At 39.5% G+C, this 25800-nt stretch overlaps 1 protein-coding gene across 4 annotated transcripts in view; it reads right to left on the bottom strand.

Moving 5' to 3' along the window:
- The window catches only part of LOC107048157 (zinc finger CCCH domain-containing protein 13), a 129138-nt gene that overhangs the window by 23736 nt on the left and 79602 nt on the right, over positions 1–25800 (bottom strand). For 2 of the 4 annotated variants that reach the window (XM_015271200.1, XM_015271201.1), the window contains exons 2-3: positions 23828–24055; positions 16716–19699 (exon numbers count right to left, since the gene is read on the bottom strand). In XM_015271200.1, the coding sequence (XP_015126686.1) occupies positions 16716–19699; positions 23828–23984 (3141 nt within the window). In that variant the 5' untranslated portion in view covers positions 23985–24055. The remainder of the gene's footprint in view (positions 1–16715; positions 19700–23827; positions 24056–25800) is intronic. The other 2 variants (XM_015271202.1, XM_015271203.1) reach the window with 1 other exon arrangement.

Here is a 25800-nt window from a genome sequence, read left to right as displayed (position 1 = left end):
AATTACCGAAAATGCCAGTAAATTTTGGCTAAAGTGAAGGGTTTTGATTTCCACTGGTGAATGTCTCCCATAAAACGAGGTAATTGGAAGGTTTGGGAGACTGCAAGTGTCTGGATATGCTAATTCATGGATTTCATCATGAGAAATTGGCTCTGTACATTTCTCACGACTGGGTGCACGAAAGGATCAGTTGATCCGACGATTTCAGAGGGAATTCTACTTTCTTGAGGGATCAGTAGGCCTCTAAATTGTGGATCATATCTGGGATTATACAAATTTTCTACAAATTATCGAATTGAGGAAATGAGGTAATTACCGACGGGACACTTTATTAGACGCTGGGTATGCTAATTATGTCGTTTCATAACTAGAAATTCGTTTTTCTTGTGTTTCGCGGGAGTGAATGGGAGGAAACGCTCGTAAGCCTCATGATTTCATTGGGAGATTTCTGGCTCTGGTAATAACTTGAAATTTTTTGCTTCCGAATCGAAGCAAAAAATTGTAACAGCCATATCCATGAATTACAATTACCGTTAAATAATTAATTAGTCAATAATTGAGTATAAAATACACTTGATTCTGGGTATTTCAATTCGAAGATGATTCTTTTGCATCAGGCCGGGTTGCGGCAAGCCCTCTTAAGTGTAATATAAGAATCAGGCACTAAGTATCAGAATATAAGGGTCAAAAAGTGGAGGTTAAAAAATGAGGGTCAGAATATTAGGGTCAAAACATCAGGGTAAAAAAAGTGGGTGTCAGCCAATGAGGGTCTAAATATAAGTCATATATTATGCTTGATCACTGTTTTTAGCCCTTACATGACCCTCATTACCTGACACCCACTTTTTTTACTTTTATATTCTGACCCTAATTTTTTTATCCTAATATTCTGACCCTCTTTTTTTAACCCTAACATTCTGACCCTCATTCCTTCACTTTTACACTCAGGCCCTCAGTTTTTCACTCTAATATTCCGAGCCTCATTTTTTAACCTCCCCTTTTTCACCCTTATATTCTCACACTAGAGTCTGACCCTTATATTACACTTGAGAGCGCTTGGTGCAACCCGGGCTGATACGAATAATCAAATATACTTGACTTAGCTAAAATTTAATTCGTCGACTAGTTTTTAATTTTTCAATTTCTTGAAAATCGGAGAAATAATTTTCCCTTTTCAAAAAAAAAAAAAAAAAAATAACAATTGATGCAGTGAAACGTCCGAATGATCATAAAACTTGGGTAACAAAGTGGTTATGGCTGTTAAATCGTTCTATCAACATTTATGTGTCGTCCCATTACTCAAGTGCTCTTGGTTACACTTTGCGCATTTTCTTAATGGTCCCAACACTTTTCCCATGATCCTGGAGGTTTACACCGCACATAAACGGTCATACGCCGCATCAAAGGGCCAGGGGGTTGCCCCCCTCTCGAGATGTTGTAAATTATCACAGTAATAACGCCATGGAAGCGGATTGGATTTCTCACACAATTTTCTCCCTTCCCAAGTTTTTTTTCAAGTGTTTTTAGCATTTTTTTTCGCTGTTTTTTTCTCCTCATCATCTTCTCATCGTGATTACCTTTCGGTTTCGCATCTGGGGAATTCTGCGTCAACTGGGATGGGTGGAACAAATGTTTTTGGTTGGGGGGGGGGGCAGCTTGATAAAGGGTAAGGGTAGGCGATTTTCCGCTGATTAAATCGATAAAATCAAGTGGGGGATGGGTATTTCAATTCGAAGATGATTTTTTTGCATCAGGCCGGGTTGCAGCAAGTCCTCATCAGTCTAATATAAGGGTCAGGCACTAAGTGTCAGGATATAAGGGTCAAAAAGTGGAGGTGAAAAAATGAGGGTTGGAATATTAGGGTCAGAATATAAAAGTAAAAAAAGTGGGTGGCAGCCAATGAGGGTCTGAATATAAATCATATATTATGCTTGATCACCGTTTTTAGCCCTCATATGACCCTCTTTTTTTAACCCTGACCTTCTGACCCTCATTCCTTCACCTTTACATTCAGGCCCTCAGTTTTTCACTCTAATATTCCAACCCTCATTTTTTAACCTCCACTTTTTGACCCTTATATTCTCACACTTAGAGTCTGACCCTTATATTACAGTTGAGAGCGCTTGGTACAATCCGGCCTGATACGATTCAAGTATATCTGAGAGAACTCCGTAGATTTATACAATAGAAAGAATATACTGATGAGGAAAAAAAATTTTTTTCCCAGAAAAAAAATTGTCCCCTCGAAATTATTTAGTTTTGCCGACACAGAAAAAAATTGACTTGAATTGCGTATAGAATATACTTGAATCAAGTATATTTTATACTCGAATCAAGTATATATTATATACTTGATTCAAGTTTATTCTATACGCAAGTCAAGTATATATTATATACTTGATTCAAGTATATTCTATACGCAAGTCAAGTATATTTTTTTCCGTGTCGGCAAAACTAAATAATTTCGAGGGGACAATTTTTTTTCTGGGAAAAAAATATACTTGAATCAAGTATATAATATATACTTGATTCGAGTATAAAATATACTTGAAAATTACTTGAATATACTTGAAATTATTTAGTTTTGCCGACACGGAAAAAAATATACTTGAATCAAGTATATAATATATACTTGATTCGAGTATAAAATATACTTGAAAATTACTTGAATATACTTGAAATTATTTAGTTTTGCCGACACGGAAAAAAATATACTTGAATCAAGTATATAATATATACTTGATTCGACTATAAAATATACTTGATTCCGGATCCCGGCCGGGCGAATCGGAATTTTTTCTCTCTAAATTTCAATTCTATTTGATTTTTTTTTTTTTTTTGAACCACTCAAAAATATACTTGAATCAAGTATATAATATATACTTGATTCGAGTATAAAATATACTTGATTCAAGTATATTTTATACTCAATTTAAGTATTTTTTTCCCCTGAATAACAGTTTTCGGCAAGAAAATTGCAATTTCCGCTTGAAATTATCATTTGTTCGGCACAACTAATTTCTTCTCTCCGTGCATCAAGGGATTAATTACCGACTCGTCAGATTACCAAATAAATCAATGGACGGTCGGGACTCCAGCCATATTTGTTGTCAAGCCCGACTCTCGACCTTTATCGGTGAAAAATCCACGTGGAATGACAAAAGACAGCGTGGCTATTCCCTTGTAAGGATAGCAATCCAAGGATTTAATACCCGATGCAAGTGGGACAGCATGTTGCCATATTGGGATGCTCACCATGTCTTGATACCAGCATTAAAACCAAGGACAATACCGATGGTCCAGAGGTCACAGGTTTACAGCATGGGAATCGTGATGACCTTACCCCATTTTCCCATTCATGAGGTTGTGGAGGTTGTGTTATCGTTTTTTCAGGGAATTTCAATCCGCGGGCAGGACAATTGCCTGTTTTTTCGTCGGATAATCAATTTTTTTTTTCGCAAAGGACTTTGTTTTATTTTTATTTTCAATTATTCATTTATTTATTTGTTTATTCATTCATTTATTTATCCACGAATTCATTTATTTATTGTTTAACATTTCACTCATTGATTTAGTCCGATGAATGAAAGAAATAATTGTTTATATTTAAAAAACTATTCATTTCAAGTGAATAAAAAAGAAATTAAAAATTATGTTTGAATTTCATTTAAATAAATCATTTCTATGAGTAAAGCTTCGCATAAAGCATTGAATTGAAGTAAAAAATTGTTAAATTCAATCGAAAATGCCACCAGAGATTTAATATTTAGTCTCAATTAATTTTCTACGAAATGAAAAAAATTTTCCATTTCAATTCGAACAAAAAAAAATCATCTTCTTCTCCATTACGATTAAATTACCCTGATTTATTCTATTAGCTCACCCATTCATTCATCGATTTCAGTTATTCAGGTAGATCAAGGGAAATGTCTCAACGAATTTCCTGAAGAAAAAAATGTGAAAAACTCTTTCATTAATTTTTTTCCCCTCCATAACGATTCAATTAACCTGATTTATTCTATTCACCTCCCTTAAGGTCATCAACACAATAAAAACAATGGGCCTTGAGCACATTTTATACCACAATTTTTACGCCGATTAATGTCATTCATTTTTCTCTTTGAAATATACTCCATTGGTTCTTTGGCACTTGTACCTGAAATAAATAAATAACCTCGTGGAGTAAAAAATGTCGGTGCATTCGAGCGAAACTATTCACGGCCTCGAATGTTGTTTGATCCCCCCCCCCCTCCTCGCGCCACCACACGCCACTGGGGCTCTCTCTCTAGCACGGGCAGATGCTTGACACGCCTGACTGTGTCCGAGCGATGCACGTTCGCGAGATTATGCAACCTCTCGCACTGATATCATCCCCCCCCCCTCTACTTCTTGTTTAATACCGAGGCATATGGTTTATCCTTGCGTTGAGCATCAGTCGGCGTGCCCTTTGCATCGTCGATATTATTATTTACCGATGACAAAACTTTGTTAGTCATGGGATTAAATTAAAATCGAGGGGGAATTTACTTCATCGCATTTGGATGGAAAAATCATTCTTATTTGGGTTTTTTTGGATATCAATAATGTTTTCGCACAAAGAAATATTTTTTGATGCAAATGAAGAGTTCATTGACATGCAGGCGTGATTAGATTGCAGCAGGTCTGAAAATTCCGGTACTTTTTGGAAATTTTTATCGAATTTAATTACGAATTTAATTAAAATTGAGAATTTCGTCGAAAAATCGGAGAGAACTGTCAATTTCAGTTCCATTTTTACCAGGAGATGAGTAGAAAACCAGAGAATTCCGGGAAATATTTTCTTGAATTTTCGGGAGGGACACTGCATGCGATTTAGAGGAAAAAAATCATGAAATTTCAGATTTCACTGAAAATTCAATGTAATTTGGCACTGAATATTCATGTTGGATTGAAAATTGAAATAAATTAAGGAATTCTCGTCTGCATGCTGCTTAAATTTCATGATTGTTGTTCCCCTGAATCGCATTCAGTGTCACTGTCCTGAAAATTAGTGGTCAACTGTCCATGAAATTTAATTTTTTTTCGTGGATACGTCCGCGTTTTATTATTATTTAGGGGTATTTTATTTAGGGCGGGGGGGGGGCATTTAGCGAAAAAGTCCTTATGGTCCCTTATCGGGAGTGGCGCCATCTATCGGAATTCTAGAATGTTCTAGAAAATTCCCCAAAATTCTCCAGTTTTTCGAGAAATAAATTACAATTTTAAGGGATCCTCAGCGCTGGTCGGCAATATACCGACAATTGGTTATTACTGCACGAAAGAGACCAAAAATGTGAATCACAAATTTCGGATGTGAAGACCCTAGACGTATCCACCCGCAGATATTTTCTAACAGTGCAGTTGTTGAATTTCAACTAGTTAGTGAATTTCGTCTAAAGAAGTTCAGTAGTGAAGTGGTAAACGGAGATAAGTCGTCTCATCTCCCAGTCGAGTTTTTGAGGAATATTTCAAAATCCAAGGGAGATAGCGAAATTTTTGTAATCACATTTGTTGTAGCACTCAAACGGTTCCACAAAAAAGGTAATAACAAAAATTTTGCTATCTCCCCTAAATTCCGAGATATTGATTGAAAACTGGTCAATAGTCACAATTGACTTATCTCCGTTTACCACTTCGCTACTGAGTTCAATTATAATTTTAGTTTTATTCTATTTCTCATATAATTCATTGATCTCATTTTATCCTCTACAAAGTTGAACCCCCCGCCCCCTTGAGTCCACCCTCTCCGGCAGTTGTCGCCCACCTAAAAACAGAAACTACTCGTTGAAATTCACCAAATATCGTTCTCCCCGCATTCACCTCCAACTGTTCCCCGTTGATTCCTCAGTACAACATTTACTATCACCCATACAATTTCATCGGCACTTAAAACGTCAGGGTGCACTTAAAACTCCACCTTTTCATCGTCTCCTCCCCTCCCCGAGAGGTGAGCGCGGAATAAAAGGAGACCAAGAAGGGTGAGGTGGAATTTTATACCGAACAGCTAATCTCGCTCGACTCCCTCCCTCCTCCCTCCTCACTCTCCCCTCCCCCCCCCCCCCCTGACACATATAGACGCTTTGATACATGTTCGATGATATTGGTTTTATACCAGTTGAGAGATATCGAAGGAGCACCCGGTGCCCACAGATAAGCGACTGCGTGTACACACCGGGTGGAGCGAGGCGAGGGGATTTAAAAGAAAATTTTCTATACTACCTCTCTTGAGGATACTAGGTGTATGTACAGTACAAAATCGCGAAGCGTCCATCTAAATGCTTTTTCTCGGTCTCTCTTGGATGAGTGGAGGCTCTCACTCGGTCGCTTTGATCATTCGCTGCTGGCCTCTATTATCCGTCTCACTCTTGTTGGCACACCTATAATAAACAATCTCGATACCGATGGAGGGTAGGATCTCCTCTCCATTCTGCTTGTAAGTCTCTTCAGGGTTTTTTTTTGGTCTTCATTCCATCGCTGGGTTTTTTTCTTCCGGTTTTGGTTGGGGTTTTTTCCGGCGGCTGCACGGAGAGAAAATCTCAATAAAAGTTAACAGAAAAAAACGTAACAATTACGTTTCGAATCGTAATGCGCGAGCCAGGGAAATTCAGTGAAAAGTGAGTCGGAACTGAAATTGTACGAATCGTCACGTAAATTCTAGGATTTGTTCCGTAAAAATTAATCAGCCGTCTGATGACTCACCGCTGTGGGGACAAGGAGTTCCGTCATTTTTTCCCAACGAGTGAGAAATTTTACGGAACGGAACGTAGAAGTAACTCACCAGCTTCATAAAAATTGCTGAACGTTCAAGAATTTTTGATTTTAGAGGCATAATAAGTCGGCAAGTTTCTGTGAGATTTTACTTCTTCGGGAAAATTACGTGACAATTTGGTACTTTGTTCGGTGATGAACCTGAAAATTCACTGAACGTTTCATAAAAATTGCCGGAAAACGATTCCCCATTTCTCACGATTTTTGTGAGTGCGAATTGACTTCGTCGTCTGCCCTAGGGATATTTCAGGCAATTCGGGATTTTCATGAATTATTTTGTGCCCTAATCTTCATCGCAATGTGTGAAAAGTGGAATTGTCCGCAAAATTTTACTTTACGCACAAGTGATGAAAAAATTCTTTGGAGTTGTATCCGATTTTTAAGCTCGAAAATTTCAATTTTTACGCGTTTTCCAGGAAGTTATACTTCAGGCAACCGAACGAACCCTTCCTCCGAGTTTTCATCAGGTGTAAAATAATTACACTGCTAAATTTTTTTGTCTGAAATTTCCGGTACACTTTTTGGAAATTTTTATCGAATTTAATTACCAATGGAATTTCAAGGAATTTCATCATTGAAAATTCAGAATTTCGTGGAAAAATCGAGAAGAACTAAATTTCAGTTCCATTTTCCCCTGAAAATGAATAGAAAACCGGAAAATTCCGGTAAATAAATTCTTGAATTTTTAGGTCAGCGACACTGAATGCGATTGGGGGGGAAAAATCATGAAATTTCACATTTCACTGAAAATTCAATGTAATTTGGCAGTGAATATTCACATTAGATTGTAAATTCAAATAAATTAAGTAATTCTCGTCTTTTTTCCCTAAATCGCCTTCAGTGTCGTCACTGTCCTGAAAATTAACAGTGAACTGTCCATGAAATTTCATTTTTCATAAAATTTATCGATTCCCTGAGAAATAATTGATGAAAATATTGTAATCCTTTCGTTCCCCGTGGTATTATCGAAACTGAGGTGTGGTATCGTGTGATATTACGCAGATACAACTGGAATTGAGACTCCATCGTGTGCGTTTTATCTCCGCGTATTTGAAGAGAAGTTGCGATATTGGTGCACCAGTGGTTGCGGGGAGTGAGAGTCAGACAGGTTCAGCGGCCCGAATCGAGACCGTTGTTGAATGTTTTTTTTTAACACTCTCGATTTTAAAACTGGAATTTATCACGTAATCGGGACTGGAGAGAGGGAGAGTTTATTCAAATCAGGGGATTTATGGGGTATGCGTATTCAAATGAAAAACTCCGAGTTATGGGCTCAATGTTGACAACAGAATTTCTAACTGCTTCATCTTGAATTATTATTTTGCGCAACGTAAATTGCAGAGATGAAGAATTGAAAATTTTGTCATTAACAAAGAATTTTTGACGTCGATAATTAGAAGAACGTTTAATAAAAATAATTTGACACGCGCGAGTAATGGGAAAAAAATCAATCTGGAAAAAAAAATAATATTCACTGATGAAAATTTTCGTCTGAATTTTCCCTGCCAAATTCTGGAAATGTTTCGGAAAATTTCGGAAATCTTGTCATTGAAAAATCAAATATTCCATTGATTTTCTGTTCAAATGATCTGGAAATCAATAAAATACTTAATTTTTCAGTTCAATTGTTCTGTGAAAATTCCAAAAAATCAGGAAAATTCAGGGAAAAATTGAAAATTCATGTCATTTTGTTTCTGAATGTTCATGTTCCCCTGAAAATTCAATCAAGTTGTGAAATTCCATAAGCATTTTTTCCCTAAATCCTCTTCAATGTTACTACACGGAAAGAATTTTTTCATAAAAATTCAAAGATTATTGAAAACTGCAAAAAAATTGCAGAAAACTCGATTAGATTCTGTTTTGGTTTTTCAAAGAAGAAATGTTTAAAAATCAGGATTTAACCCAGTGTCTTATGTGAAAATCAACATTTCCATTGTAATCAAAGATTAAAATCTGATTTTTTTTTCGTTAGATGTGAAAAAATCAAAAAAAAATTTGACACCTCATAAAAAATAATCCACCGTTTTGCAAACAAGTGTCATTATTCATTTATAAGCGGGAAATGTTTGAAAAAGTATCAATATTTCGCGAAATTTAATTTAGATAATACTGACTGGGTATGAATTCTTTCAAATTTTTTCCATGCAATTTAGTTGAAAAATTTAAAAACTATCCAAAAGTATAGCGCAGCCCGGCCGGAGGATAGAGCTACTCTGAAGAGAATTTGATGTCAGAAATTGATTTGGCAACAATAAATTCCACCCTGACAAATAGCTTCATTGAATATGATTGTTTCCGATGTATATAATTGCATGTAGGTTACGCTGAAAAGGCGTCTCGCAAAGTGAAATAAAATGGGCGTGCTGGGCAAATTTATAAGGTCGACGGCATATACGGTTTAATTAAACGCCCGCGTATGTATAATACGTATATAATACCATGCCAAGGTTGCACTGCCTTCGGGTGTTTCGCTAAACACGCCCGATTGATTTACTACAATGGTAATGTTGGTGTATAATACGTACAGTGGTGCCTGTGCAAATTCACTTTTGCTACCTTATAGTCAACACGGGTGTATTAACTCACGTGAGGGAAGTACGAAGTTGGTGAGCTTTATGGGAAGTTCACGTTGTAGAGTTGGATTCAATTTATCGAGCTCTTGGGTTCATTGATATATTTTTTCATCGCACATTTTTTTATCCCTATGATTTTATGCTTCATCTGGCAATGTTTTCAATGAATGGGTCTAGTGTCTGAGGTTGAGACACTGTTGTCCCCGAAAATTGACAGAAATCTATAAAAACTTCTCGACTGATTTGGCAGTTCTACTTGACAAAATTACGTATTTAAATTACTTTAGCGAAAAGGGTATGTATAAGCGTAGCTTTTACGTCTCTTCGGCTCTACGGCGACGGTAGTTTCGCTAATTAGCAATTTGTTTCCGAATGAAATTTCGGTGGTGATGTGATTTAAATTGAATTCAATGATTCATTGGCAGCCAATATTACCCCAACATTGCACCGACATTACCCCAACATTAAAATATGTCACAGAAAAATATACATTTTGAATAATATACAAAAAAATATCTTAGATTGGCCCAATTTATATTAGAAAAAATATATAAAACACATGTTTCATATATTTTTAAAAATATTCTTTATAAATTTGACAAATATATGGATCTGGCCCACATTATATATTTTTTAAATATTTTTTTTGATGGGGATGGTTATTTCCAAATCAATTTTTTTCACAACAAATGGCGCAATCGCCCTCACAATCCAAATCGGTCAATCTGAGATTGGAAAGAATATTTCAAATAACAATCGCATTCACTTCATCAATTATTTTGTCCGTCCTGAGGCCAAAGTTGGCGATCCTGCGGCCAAAAATAGGATATTTATTAAAATAACAACAACGCATGAAAAATATTTCCGCCGGACAAATTCTATTCATGCAAAATCGTTCATAAATATGCGATAAAGTAAAACGGAACCGTTTGACTTTCAATACCTTCACCTGTGGTATAACCCAAGCAAAGCCAATACCTACATTCCCCAGGCAATAACGTGATACTGTTTGTGATAGGCGTGTATGCCCGGTGTATTGCCTAGAGGGTGCCAATACTAGCATTACGTATCCACGTTAGAGGCATTTAAGATTACCGGGTGTTTTAAATTGCAGTAGTTGATGTTTTGTACAACTCTTTACTCATTCCATAATTTCCCCTCATTTTTTTTATGAAACAAGATGTTGCTTTCATTGGCCAGTCTCTCTCGTCGTCCAGTCGTATCGAGTGGTTTATTGAAATTTAATGGAATTAAGGTGAGAGAAGTGATAGGCGATAATTAATGCACTTGTATATTGTGGATTTATTTTTTCCCCTCATCTAGTCATTCAATTCAACTCGTTTTCACTTTGTAATTAAAATTCTTGAAGTTTTTATCGTCATTCAATCGACGATTTGTCTGTTGATTTTAATTTCGTCATTCGTTATTCTCGATTGATTGAAATAAGTTTAAGACTTTTCATTAAATAATCGAGTTATTCTTCCAGTCATGGATTCATTGCAATTTTTTGCTTTCTCGTACTGACGGAGAAATTCCAACACTTTTTTTTATCACATGATCAATCAATTATCGATTTTAGAGGAAGAATAGATGCTCTAGAAATTGATTCATTCAATTTTTTTGCAAATAATTGAATTAGTTATTATTATTTTGCAATGCGTTTAGGTTGTTAAATTGAAATTAAAATTCATGTTATTTATTATGATTATTAAATCATCAATAATTAATTCTTCTATTTATAAATTCGATTGTCAACATTGAATCGTTTGCAAACATTAAAAAAGGTAAACAAATGAAAAAATCATTTTTTACATTAAAAGATCATAAAATTTTTTTAATAATTAGTCTTTCCATTAAAAATTCCCTCAGAATAATAATTTAATCTCAAATAATTATTTGCTCTCCTCATAACGACGAGCTCAACCTGAAAAAAATTATGCAAAACAGACCACTCACTCAGAATTCTAATCTCGTCTATGAGAATCAGCAGGATAACGACCGCATTTGTTCGTTGACCCACGGGTCACCTCGAGATTTAGAGATGAATAGCAATGTCAGACTGAAGAAAACAAAGAAACTACCCCTCGAAAAAAAAAAAATGACAGATTCCCTTTTGCGCAAACGAAGAAAACCGTGAGAGCAATTTTCAGAAATTGGCGACTCCGGTCACCTCCAAAAACCGCCCCCCCCATCCCCCACCGAGACTCGTACCGAGAATTGGCCGCACAATACCTCCTTTTACAATGTTATATGTGTGTCTCGGACTCCGGGTATCTCGTTTGTTGCTCTTACTTTCACGTAGTCGCCGTGACCGAGATAAAGATGGTGGTGGCAAGACACCGGCGAGCATTTTGCACCGGCTCTTCGATGAGCCATATATGGCCTGACAATGTACCAAAGAGGAAATCTAATAACACGTAGTTTCGAAAAGTTGTAATGATCTCTCCTCGAGGGGAGGAGATAGAGAGGTGATTCATCAGAATGAAAAATTGATGGTGAACTTACATGAGAATCGTTTAATTAACAGAATATTTAATCAGTTAACACGGGGAATTAATGAGGAGCGGTGCATGAGAACATGAGAATTTTGAGATAAGGGGGAGAACCATGAAAGAGACCGAATTCGACTGTCTCTACTGTGGAATTGAGGCACAATTCATTTATTGCCATGCTGAAATGTAGTTATCAATTGGAATGTATTATAAGTTTATTGGCCGTCTTTTCCAAATTCGACTCTTTTTGGAGGATTTCTTTTATAAATAATAATTATTACAATGAAAATCAACGTTGAAAAATGTTTTTAGCAAAAAATAATGGCTCAACATGAGGCCCAAAAAATGATGCTTTAAGAATTGGGCCCAGAATAAGTCCCCGCTAAATGGTGCTTGAAGAATCAGGCCCATAAAATCAGACCCAAAAATGATACTTTAAGAATCATTACAAATAATACTTTGAGCATTGTGCACAAAATAAGGCCCGAAAAATTACCTTTCACGCATCACGCGTAAAATAAGGCCCAAAATGAGACCCAAAAAATAACGATTTAAGGCTCGGGCCTAAAATGAACCCCCCTCCAAATGATAATGGAAGAAACAGGCCCTAAACTTGAGACTAAAATGAGACATTGACAATAAGGCCCAAAACTGAGTCTTTAAGAATCAAGCATAAAATGAGGCCCGACAATGGCCCAAAATGGGACCCGAAAATTATGCTTCAATTAGTCAGCGGTCAGTCCTAAACATGGAGCCTAAATTTTTTTGCACGTGTCAAAAGGCCCAGAGCGCGTAAGGCCCAAGTTTTTGGGCCGCGGAAAATCTCGCTTCGGATAAAAAAAACCTCGAAACACGGAATTACCCGGTACAATATTCACCAATTTGTGATGCAACACAAGACGTTAAAACTGCAAAAAATCACGTGACGTCCAAGACTTTCTTCTTTCCCAACGAAATCCCCCGGTAAAATTAAAAAATTCCTCATAACAACTCATTACCTCATCCCCACAAAAACAACCCCCCTGCAACGCCAGTTTTCACAGGCTCGTGCCTCAGTAATTGCCCCGCAATTAGTAATTAGAATGTACGAGTGATGGGTTAAAGAAGTGGCGGAACTGTCATACGTGATTTAAACCGCAATTTGCAAATTACAATGTCGTAGGTATTAAAATTCACCAGACCCCACCTAGCAGGTAAACAAGATAGTCCCTCTCTCCTCTCACGCACATGAGCGTTAATGGTTGATGATATGAGGGGCATAATGCAGACGACGCTTGGACACCTGTGTTGTTGCCCCGAGGCGCCACAAACAACAGGCCCACTTTTCCAAGTGGGTCTTATAGACCCCCCTCCCCCCTCTACCCCTCCCCCTGCATACATACGGCCCAATGTCTTGCTACCAAACCCGTTGGCGATAGTAACGAAACAACTCGCACGCATCACATACACAGGTTTAAGGCAGGAGGTTTTATATGCATGCTCGACTGACTCAGGTATATGCTGACTATCACACTTTCCATTTCGTTTTCAGCACTCAGTACCGCAGTTCGTCGATGTGTTACGCTCCTTGAGATTTGACCGGAAGCACAAGATGGTGTTAAAAAGGAATGGAGATGATGGAAGAAAGGGATTGGGAAAATATGAAAGTCTTCTTAAATGCCGAAAATGGAATAGCTTAACGTGGTTGCGGAATGAAGTATTGTTCAGCAAGTAATGGAAGTTTCTTGTGAAGAGTAGTTCAATTAATGGTATCTTTAACTTCATCGTAAGTTGAGTTCGGTTGGCTTGAGTTGTTCATAATTCCATCGTCGAGAAAGGTTCCCGTTTTGAGAAGAAGCTGTGATCTTTTGTAGGCTTCAAGGACGGTTGTGCTAGCTTCTCAATAAGAATTGACTTGACATTCCTTCTTCGTAGGTGGTCACTTCGAAATTATAATGTCACTAATGATTGTAGAAAGGAGTGTGACCAATATTTTGACGGGATCATATTGGTTAAGATGTTTGATAGGAATCTTTGTGGAGATTCCAATCTTAGATCCCAATCTTTTTCTAATCTCGTCAGTCTACCCTGAAACTTGATAATCTTAAGTTGTTTATAAAGTCACTTTAATAACCAAGATCATCGATTTGGAGTTTCGAAGGGAACTGATACCACTCAAGCACACCTGAAGTTCGTGTTCCGCTTCAAGAACGGGTGTCCTAATATCTTAATAAGAATTAGGCTCAACATGTTCCCTTTGTTTGGAGTTATTTGAGAGATCAGCAGGGGGTCATTTCAAAATCTCCAAGTGTAAACTGATCGACGAGACGTGAATGTCTTCCTGAATGCCGAAAAGACCTCAAGGACAGTCTTCCCGAAAAAGGTGTTGGTGTCAAGTAATACAAGCTTATACCGAGCATTTTTATTGATATTTAGACTAGATCATTCTCGACACAAGAACAAAGCAATCCTTCTCAAAATGAGAAGATTGTACTCAAGTTCGTCATTCGTTTCCTCCTCAACTGCCTCATTCGGCCCTCAAAATTAATTCTCAACTCATTCATAACGTCACTTCCACTACCCACCATCGCTTCCAGTCTTCAAATGACCTAATCCAAGCAAGCCTGGCATCTGTGTTCCCCTTCAAGAACGGCTTCCCAAACTCCTCCACAACAATTAACCTCAGCATGTTCCTTTGTCCGCAGCCATTCTAAAGATCTGCAGGTGGTCATTTCGAAATCTCCAACTACTCCAACTGAGTATAAATCAACAATAGCTTCATTTACGATGATTCACGATGATTGAAACCGATCCTCCCGAAACCTCTGGCCCCTCTCCAGCTCCATTCACCACCAGCGAGCCAACATCTCCCACAAATGACCAGTGTCACGTGGGCCCAGTGGGTGCCAAAATTTCGCAATGGTTTTCGGGCTTGATCCCAGAGAATTACAGTGTTATTCAAGCTACCAATATATGGAATGCGATATTACGCAATTTCTCCACTCTTAAATCCACCTTCACGTTTCTCCCAGTTCTCTTGTTCCCATCAGTGTGTATGTTTGGCCGTGTGTTACAAGGCATAATACATTGAACAACCACCTACAGCCCATATACATTACTCGAGATGTGTCTTAAAGATAATCAACAATTTTTTTTCCTCCTCAGCTCAATCCTTTTTGTGCATCAAGCTTAAGCCAAAGTAGTCGAGTATCATCATGCTGTTGCATTTGAGGTGCAGAAAATTATATTGACGCACCAACACATTGAATAACATCTGCTATCCAAGGATTTTAATGATTATTTATGGATGTGGGACATAAATGGTGGGTAGACTCGTTATGTGGTACCACGCAAGAAGATCGTGTTAATTGTGGACCCATTTCGAAAGTCAACCCCAGTTGTCCTCGTTTGCTCCTCATGTAATTCTCCATTTTTTTCTCTCTCTCCCATTTTCCCCATCACGATGATATTCGTCATGTTACAGATGTCATCATCATCAAGTATTTACATAGACAAATGGACCGGTGCGTCTTCCATTAAAGGCGACAGTGAAAATTTCATTCTTTTGAAGAATCCAATTGCAAAACTCGTCAAGTAATCATATATGGAGAGGACTTGTCCACCGCATTGCGTTTCAGAAAGACGGGTTTTATCCACTCGAAAAAGCCAAAATTGACGAGAGATAAAAATAAAGTATCAGGTGCACTCGAAATTTCGTAATTCACTTAATTCGTAACTCAAGAACAACTTTCGCAATAGCAACTTTTTCTTGCTTTTATTATCCTTTCAACGGTGAAGTAGAATTACACTTGTATTAAGAGTTGAATAGTTTTCCTTTTTTTTTCGTATCTATTCCGCTAATTTTTCAATGTTTGCGCAGAGTGCAAACACGCCCATGCATCGAGGTCGACTATTAAATTATTATAACTCCCATTTGCCCTCCCTTGAATGAAACTGGCACACGAATGCCATTGGTGTGAACTTTCAGAACGAAAGGATTGTGAATTTTGTTGTATCAAGTTTTATGTGTGTAGGTCATAATATAATACGTACACGATTACTGGTGAGTTCGGTGTGGAGGCTTTTAAAATCGCATACCTTTTATCTCTATATAAATCAAAAACCTGCTTCCCATTCGTGATTGGGAATTTATGTGAGACCAGACAATTATGTTTCCGAAAGTCCCCCAAACATTTTCCCATTGTACCAAAAGTGAATGATCACAGAAACAAATATCCGGCCACTGCATACTTTCCCAGATTGTTTGCCCTCCCAATTTGTCTCGATTGGACAGTTTCATCTGACACTTGATTATCCCCCCAAGACCACAAAGTGCTGATAATTTGACCGTAGGTAGTTGTTGATGAATGGAAACAAGAGAAAAAAAAAGTAATAAAATAGAAATGAGAAAGAGTGGTGAGATCATCTAGGAAGCTAGAACAAGTTTTCTCTCAATCTCCCGTCAACTTATCCCCTTTAGGCAAATTCGCACGAGAGAAGCTTTCAGCGTGGGCGCCACCATTGCTATCATGGAGGTGTACAGAATACACCCCAAGGCGGTTTTATCCAAGTTTAACCAGAGCCTCGCCCAGACAAAACCACAGAGACAAAACCAGAATGATGATAGCTGAGTTTACGGAGAGGGAGCGAGAGAACGGGGAAGGGGCTGTGTTTACAGTTAGCAAGATGACGTAATCGGCAAAATGATACCACAGAAGGCACTTCACTAGGACATGGCAAAGGACAAGCTACCGAAAAGTGGTATTCAAATGAGGGCCCAGTCAGGAGTGAGTGTCTTGACCCGAAAAGAAAGAAATTATGAGCCTCACAATTTTCGGTAGATTGAGAAAGTGATAAAGACAATATTTAAGAATGATCCTCTTACCTGCTCGATGTCGTAGTCAAGATCTCTGGCACTTTTGGCACTTCTGAGTCGATCGCCTCGATACTCCTTGTACCTCTGAGTGACCTCATCATCGGTGAGAGCACCGGTTCCACCGCTGCTACTACCATCGGCATCACCAGGACGTCTCTTCCCCTTGCTCTTCTCCTCCTTAGCTTTTTTCTCCTTTTTCCCAAAGAGCTGTCGCACTTTACTCATCGTACCACTCTTCTTCGTCACCTTTTTCTCGTACTTCTTGTCGTTGACCCCTGACGGAGGCTTCGATGTCACCTTGCTGTTGGACGTGTACTTGTCATACCTGCGTTTCTCCAACGGCGTCAAGTTCATGTTTCGATCTGTATGCTTTCGTTCATGCTTGATGAACTGAAGTGTAACGAAGCCCTCGTCCTCCGACTCCAAAGGCTCCCGACGATCCGCTTCATGAGAGTCCCTTCGGTAGTCGTTCTCGATACCCGAGTCAGCAAGGCGATCCTTCCTGTCAGGGTCTGTTAGCCCCGTCTCTCTGTGCCTAGCTTCGTGTCTCTCTCTTCTGACTTTGCTCTCGTGAAATACCCGAGGTGTCATCTCTGGGCTCTCGTCGAATGTCTCCAGACGTGTCTGGTGGAGCCTCGTCTTCCCACCCCTTGGGCTCTCTCTGGCTGACTCCGAGTCGTCCAAGTAATCTATCCGATTTCTCGATCCTCGCAGTGGAACGGAGCGCTCTTCCGGGATCTTGCGGTGCTCTTTCCGAACACTTCTGGACGTTTCCTCAGTGCGATAACGCACCTCACGACGATGCACAGATTCCCGGCCTCCAGTCGCGTCTGAATCGTATCTACTCGAGTTGTAACCGCGCTCCGAGTCATTCCGCATGCGAGACGGCGGCGAGCCATCATAACTTCCGTTGTATCTCTTTCTTATCTGAGCTGTACGACGATTCTCCTCGTCGTAGTAGCCATTTGTCTCCAAGTGGCTGTTGGTCATCTGGGATATGTCAGTATCGTAATCATCATTGTGTCTACCATCGCGCAAGTCGTTTCGATAAGATGGCCGGCCATTCGCGCAACGAAAGTCACGTGTGTTCACGTAGTCACTGTCCAAACGAAGATTCTCGTGCGATCTTGTTATGTACTCGGACCTCGGGAGGCTCTTCTCGAGGACCTCGTCCAACCGTTGACTCGACTTGCTAATACCCCGGACTGTCTCCAGATTCTTCCGCATCTTGGGAACGTACAGATCACGCCTACGGGAGACATTACGAGGCTCGCGGTCCAGGAAATCTTCGCTTTTCGAGAATTCACGGTTCTCCACGAATCTGTTGACAGTCACCGGTGCTTTGACGTAGGATATCTTGTTGCCGAGGGTCTCGAAGCGCTCCTCAGGGCTCGTTCGACTCTTGTCACTCATGAAGGGCTTAAACTCACCCTCGTTGTAGTCATCGTGCAACTTCGTTTCGATAATGTACTTGTCACCATGCTTGTCCGTTCTCGTTTCTACTTTGTAGCCATTTCCGCGGACTGATTTGGGTTCCGTGTAGTTCGGCGGGATCTTGTTGGTGATCTTCTTCTCAAAGCCAAATACCTTACCATTGTCCTCCCTCAGCTCCTTCTCGAAGATGTACTTCTCACCATTGCTATTGGTCCTCGTCTCCGAGATGTATGTCTCAGAGTAGCGTTTCGGTGAGGAGACCCGATCAGGTGTAACAGGAGAAGGAACAATAGGCTTGTCGATTATCTCGTGCTCGGTCTTCCTGAATATTCCATTGCTCTTTCCCGCGAACGAATCCTCATTCAATAATCTAGACTTCATTCTCGATTCCAGAAGATCCCTTCGAGCACTCAGCTCACTGGTTTTACTCGTTATCCCCCCGATATTTCGATTCGTATCCTCCTGAACAAATATTTTCGAGGTATATCTGTCAGGCTTGTCATAACGATTATCAAAGCCATTGATCTCATTGTTCCTGCGTGACTCGTTGTAGAAAGCATTGTACCCAGAGACCCCTCGATAGTCCTTCTCAGCTGGGCTATTCTCTCTCGATGAGTCTTTACGATCCAATCCAAGTCCCTCATCACTGTCCGAGTGACTCCTCTGCGCTCTCTTTTTATCGGAAATCGTGATGCTCGTCTGAACAGGCGGCTGTGTTATATCATCATTGGGTCTTGTATAAGAGAAAGGTCGATTATTATTGTGGCCAAAACCAGGACCAGGTGTCACCATCGTGCTGGTCAAACGTGGTGGTGGTGAACGATCATTTGACAATCTGTGTATCATTTTACGTATGGTTGAACCTGTATCACGACTGTCGTATCTGCTACTGTGAGGCATGTCCTTAGCCTCGTCAACCTCGTCCCTCTCAACTTCAGTTTCAATCGTAACAATGTGCTCACGTGGCTTCACAACACCGGTAAAATCAAAGGGCTTGTCAATCTGGGGTGACACCTCAATTATCGGTGACAACTGCTTCTTAATCCTCGATGATGGAGTTGGTGATGATGTATCACACGTCTCGTTATCACTACCACTTCTCTTGCGCCTTATCTTTTCACCATCAGACGTACCAACGTCACTGACACTTCTCTTAACAGTTACATTACGTTTGCGCTCCAACTTGGGTGAGAATAGCTTAGCCAGTGGGCTCTTGTATTTCTGAGCGCTGGCATCGCTCACACTCCTGTCTAATTTCTTCTTGCGCTTTGTTGTTGGTGATTCACTGATTATCTCACTGGTACGCTGATCGTTGGGTGATAAATCACTGCGTTTCTTGGTACCACGTCGCACTGGTAATGTATTGAATTTACCTGGTAATCGTCTATTGTCACGTGCTACACAGTTTAGACTTCCTACTTGGTGGAGAACAAGGGCTGCTTCTTGGGCGAGGTCCTCTTTGCTTCTAGCTCCGATGCTCTCTTTGTGAACTGGTGTGGGCATCAACCTGCCTTCACCATCACCAGCTAGGGCTGATGTCACACGCGGCACTCCACGGCCTGAAAGCAATTCGAAATCGTTAAGCAATTGCGCAATTATCGGTGGATTTAATTGAACCTTTTAGGATTCATTTATGCCGTGGAATCAATAAAGGCAATTAAGCCGTGCAATTTTTTTCTTTTCGTTTGGTCGTGAAGGCAGGAAACGGTAGCAGCAGGTAGCTTACAGCAATTAGCACTGATAGCAGGTCTAGTTGAATTTATAATGACGTTATTTTTCCACTGGAATAACCGTGCACTTATTCGCAAATGAAATGTTTCAAAAGGGGGGTAGGGAATGTGGGGAAAGCGTGACCTTTCGCGCGAGACAAGAAACGGATAGTAAACGGCCGGTTTCTGACCTCGATCGATACATCGACTCGGGAGTTTATTCTGAATGGGAGAAGTCAGGGGTCTCGGTAACTTGCGGAAGTGCTTTTTCGGTTGATTGGAAAATTGTTAATGAAATGGCGAGGGAGATAATTTGTTGACGAGTGAAAACGGGGGGAGAAGTGACGGATTTATGGTAGCTAGGCGGGTCGGGATGTCTGCGAGGTGGATCTAGGGTCATCGGAGGGACCTTCGAGATTGCAGACGATCGAACGTGTGTTGCTAATCTCTTCCTATTTCAGGGGAAAAATTGCTGTTGCTTGGGGTCTGGTGATTATTGGAAGTGAATGGAATTCGAGATGATTGAACATAGCGGTTGGGGGATAATTATTGAATAAATTTCGAGGGGAGATGGAGAGATTGATATCACCTGTGCGGAGGAATTTTTAGAGCACGTGCCAATAAATATCTCTATCCAATCATTCGGGTTTTTTTTAGTAGATCGGTTTTTACTGCGTGTCCTTGGGTGGATAACGTGCAATTGCTCAACGTCATTGGAATGCAACCGGTGACAAGTGGTTGCACGCCGAAGGGAGGGTGGGGTTAGAGATATTCATCCTCGGTATGATTTTTTGAGTGAAACATTATTTTTGCAAATGGGGGAATAGTGGAAGATGTAATGAGCCTAACCTCCACTATCCGATTTACTGACGATGAAAGAAATGTGAAGTGGTTTTATATCGAATTATCTCGAAACTGCTTGACAGCTAATCCTCAATTCTGATTGGTCAATAAGTCGCGTGAAGTAGTCGCTGAAAAAAATCCCCGGTATTTTCAAATTCTTCAAAAGCCAAAATTTTTTTTTGCGTCATATTTTTCATTTTTTCATGTGTGAAGTTTATCTTTATATCAAAACATATCTAATTGGCTAATTGTTGATCATGAGAAAAAAAACATAGTATTTCTAAATTTTTTTAACGCACAAATTATACTTCAATTCCCAAATTTTAATTTTTTCATATTTATCATACGCAAAAATGATCAATTCGTGCTTCTCACGGAAATGAATTCATAACGCCCCCTCATTTTTCAACAATTACAGATTTTAATCAGATTATTTTAAAGAGTAAAAAAAAAGAATTAATCGAAGATTAAAAATTATTCATTGATGTTTCACTCTTCAATCTCTTAATTCTCTTCAAATCATTATCAATATTTATAAAATACCTAATAAATTCGATTTTTTCTAAGTCTATTATTAAAAAGTCTAATGAATGAAAGTCTAGTGAATAGATAAGCGCGCGCACAGGTCTAGTTTGATAATGCAGGTGAGTGGAGATGAGAAATTACTTGTCTCGAATGAGTTTCAGACATTAGAATTTTTTTTCCGCATTCTGAGATGACTATTTTCTTCCCGACTTTTTTAATGTTCACTAACCCCCGTGGGTTTTCCACACCCGGCCAATCCATCCCGGGCTAATCCCCCCGGTGATCGTAAAGACCCCTAACGAGCGGACATACTTCATCGGACAAGTTATTTCGCACTGCAGAGGAATTACGTGGAAATTAATAATAATCCCTTCTCGTCGGGATGGGAGAAATGCCGGGGATATTCTCAACGCTTAAGCCCGGTTTCTATGAAGCAATCAGCTGACAATTGGTGTGTTCTATTTTTGTGAAATATTTGTAGCTCCGGGTGCGGTATTTTTATTATCACTTTCGTTCTTTTATTTGCATGAAAGTAAAAGGCAAGGGATTGGTGTCAAAACGAGGCCTAGGCCTCTCAAGGACTGGGATATTTACGAGGTTTGGATCGGGAAAGGGAGCGGATTGTATTAATGATGACTATAATAAATGGAAGTGGCCGGGGTTCGCTGTTTCAGGTGGTTGGAGATCTTGATCGAGGTGAGAAGTTCGGAACACTAAAAAAAATATACCTGAATTGAGTATAAAATTTAATTAAAAACTAAAAAATTCTCTCTGAATTCCCCGTGCCAAATACCGAAATTTTTTATCGTGTTGCAATTGTACCAAAAATTTCAGGAAATCTCGTTAGTGAAAATTCAGAATTTCGTGGAAAAATCAAATAGAACTGTAAATTTCCGTTCCATTTTGCCTTAAAATAAATAGAAAACCAGAAAATTTTGTTAAATATATTAGTGAATTTTCAGGATTTAGGGGGAAAAAATTATGAAATTTCAGATTTCACTGAAAATTCAATCCAATTTGACACTGAATATTCAGATTAGATTGGAAATTCAAATAAATTCAGGAATTGTCGTCTTTATGCCCCTTAAAATTCTGGAATTTTACTGAATTTTCAGTGAAACCTGAAATTTGATGATTTTGGTAGTCAACTGTCCAATTTTTTTTTCTAACAGTCTACTCGATTCGAAATTCTACGACTCCATTCTCTCACTTCATCACTTCATCTCGCGATGAGTATCCAACCCTAACATTAAATAAAACTACTATTAATCCGCTACTGAAACGTTATTCATTTCGCATCTGAAACTAAATAAATCCTCTGCAAAGGGAATATTCCTCAAATCACGAATGCATTGCATACAGCATGCGAAAGTCACTTTTCCTCTCCATTAGCAGTCAAATAACGCTTCTTTCACAGCGCATGAAAGAGAGTTCAGGTGATAATGGGACAAGAAAACGCGAGAAATGTTGACACTGACCTCTCCGAAATTGTATAAATTTGCAATAAATATTAGCACCACATCAGCAGGTGGAAAACCACTCGTGTCATTCTTATTTTGTGACAAAACGTCTGGCAATTACATCATCCGCATTGCGTAATGATAGACCAGACTCACACGAATGCAGCGTTAAAGTCACCTTGCGGTTTTACCCGAGTAAATGAGAAAAACATCGCAGGTGACTAGAGCCAGACACTCGACAAAAAAAAATCCTGACAATTGAATCAAATTAAATTGCCGTCGATTGAATTAATTATTAATAATTTTATTGGGATTTGTTACGTCACAGAATGCCGCTGAGTCTTCCACGCAAGCACATCCAATCCCCTAGTACGAGCCCCACACAATCAGCATGACTGTTCTGGTTATTGAATTAGAGAAAGTTATCAATGATCTCCTTAATTTTCCTTTTTTTTATCGTTTTCAATCTCATTCTCATTAAAGTAAAGTGAGTTATTAATGAGGAGGTTTGCATTGAGTGGAGCTAGTAGTGAAAGAGGCTGCCTGAAGATAATTATATTTTTTTAACAATGTTAGTGCGAATTTAGTAATTTTTTTAGAAGAATTTCTCTGATCATTCGATTTAGTACGGTTATTCGGCGAATATCTTCGCAAACACTGGGTCTATCGAAAAATATCACAAGAAATTTTTTGTAGGAAATTCAATTTTCTACAAAAAATGTCTAATGTCATTTTTTGTCAGAACCCCTCATTAATGAGATAACTCAACAATTGGAAAAATTGATTTGAAAGATTTTGTGCCGAGTTTTTTGCGAATGTCTGCGAAACTGTTGGGTTTAGCGAAAAATGTCAAAAAATATTTTTTGTAGATAATTGAATTCCCCATAAAAAAATATAGTGAAATTTTTTGCTAAACCCAGCCGTTCTCGAGATATTTTCAAAAAACCTCAAAAGATTTCTTTCATTATCTTTTTTTCAACGGTGGAATTATCCGTTTTTGAGAATTTTCACATTGAAAGAGGGAAATTCTCGGAAATTATTAGAAAATTTGTAATTTTCAAGACGATTAATCAAGCAGCCTCACGACATCAGGGATAAAATCACAACGTGGTTCGAAAAACGATTGTGATTGCGTGAAATTAAGACTCACCGATCCTCTTGACGTGGACGTCTCGATTGAAGGAGACGCTTCTCTCAGCGGGCTTCAGCCCGGTTGAGGTACCCGAGGTATCCCCAAAATTAGCGGTATCAACAATATTGGGGCCACAATCTCCCACACCAGTGCCAGTCGAATCCAGTTCGACCATGATAAATGACTAAATTCACTTCATTCTAGCATCAACAATACATTATCAACTCCCTTTCCTCGGAAATTCACCTGCAAGCCAAGCAAAAAGCTCCGCCTCATCATCATTTTTCATAATAAAGATCCGACGATTTTCTTTTCAGCGCAATGAAAAATAATGAGGTGAGGTTAATGCACATGAAGATTACGCGGGTCTCTGAATGTCATGCAGAACCACCAGTTTTTCTTCGTTATTTTCGGGGGAAATAATGAGGCGAACGAGTGGTCAAGGTTGGGTTAATTGATGGAGATGATGCCTATCTAACCTGTGACATAAATCCTGTCAATCGGAGTTGAGTAAACGATTTGATTGCATTAGTGGTTACCGTTTCATTGGCGATCATTAAAATTCCTTGTCGAACTAGCTGAAAACTTGAATAAAATTATCTATTCGTTGAAAACACGATAACAGGGCTTTGACAACCGAAGAAGGAGAGACGTTTTCACTTGAAAAGATCTTCGTGCGGCGACATACATTCGGGCGAAATCAGTCGTCTCGGTATTAGATTAAACATATTGCCAATGAATATTAGCGGCGAATACTCATCGCTGGAGGCTGAGAATACCTACGAGGTCACAATGACCCCCCCTCCCCCTTTAACAAACATTGAATCCAGATGCAGTAGAGGCTTCGTATAAGATACCTCGCGCTCCGAGCGCTCGAGGCTTACCCCCACTCCCGGCACTTTTATCGGCTCCCGAGTGTTTATGTTCCGTGGGCTTCTTATAAGATACCTACGGCCCCGGTCATTTTTCAACGGGAAGAGAGTATTTATAAGGATACGGTGTTGAGGGTCAAACGGAAGGGACAAACGAAGTGATCATGAGGGTCTAATGACCTTAAGGGGGGGTCACACCACTTTTTTCAAGTAATGGAAATATACATCGATTTTTTTTTCACATTTCCCATCGAAAAATCGTAATTTTTCGTCTGTGATTATTCTCGACTCCACCAACAATCCCCCAACATCAGCTGCCAGTCTATCACGCGAAGNCTCCACCAACAATCCCCCAACATCCGCTGCCAGTCTATCACGCGAAGTTATGTTTAGAGAGAAAAGGGAACACGTCCGATCCAAATTCAAAACATTAAACACATAAATTGACTAGTTATCGATATTCATTCAGTAAAAATGTAAATTTCATTGAATTCCGGCGCAACGAGCGAGGTATCTTATTTGAAACCCGCTGATCCCTATTTTTCTCCTCTCTATGGGCGCGCGTAGTGGGGGCACAGGGGTTCCCGGAATTCCCCTCTCCTACTGTCCCTGAGGTATCTTATACGAAGCCTCTACTGTATTAAATCCCCCCCGCATCAAACCTCGCAACCATTTCCTCCAACCTCAAGCTCCCCCTCAACCCCCACAACCTTCCGAAAACCCTGACAAAAATTTATGAGGCGCCGTGCGTCGTCCGTCCAGCCTTAACGAGGTGAAGAAACACGAAACACCAAGCCCCCCCCCCCTCTCGCCGACCCATTATTTATTTTTCCCCTCGACTCTTTGTGGCAACTCCTCGCAGAAATAAAAATTAAAATGCGAGAAACGTTTTTCCCCCGCCGCGGCCGACCTCACGGGGTCACGCCCTTGAAGACAAAACGGGGTTGACCTGGGCGACATCTCGCAAGGTGATCGAGGAAGAAGAATGAGAGGAGAGAGAGGACAATAATAATAATAATAAAGCGTACGAAAAGCCACACACGATAGAGGCGCGCGCGTGCCTCAACTCCCTCGTTATTCAACCGCTTTATTAAACCCTTACCCCCCCCCCCCCCCCCC

The sequence above is a fragment of the Diachasma alloeum genome, unplaced genomic scaffold, assembly GCF_001412515.2.
Source record: "Diachasma alloeum isolate Michigan unplaced genomic scaffold, Dall2.0 Dall_scaffold_00185, whole genome shotgun sequence".
NCBI classification, from domain to species: domain Eukaryota; kingdom Metazoa; phylum Arthropoda; class Insecta; order Hymenoptera; family Braconidae; genus Diachasma; species Diachasma alloeum.
The sequence above is the reverse complement of the archived record's forward strand: the minus strand, read 5'-3'. Positions and strand labels throughout refer to the sequence as shown.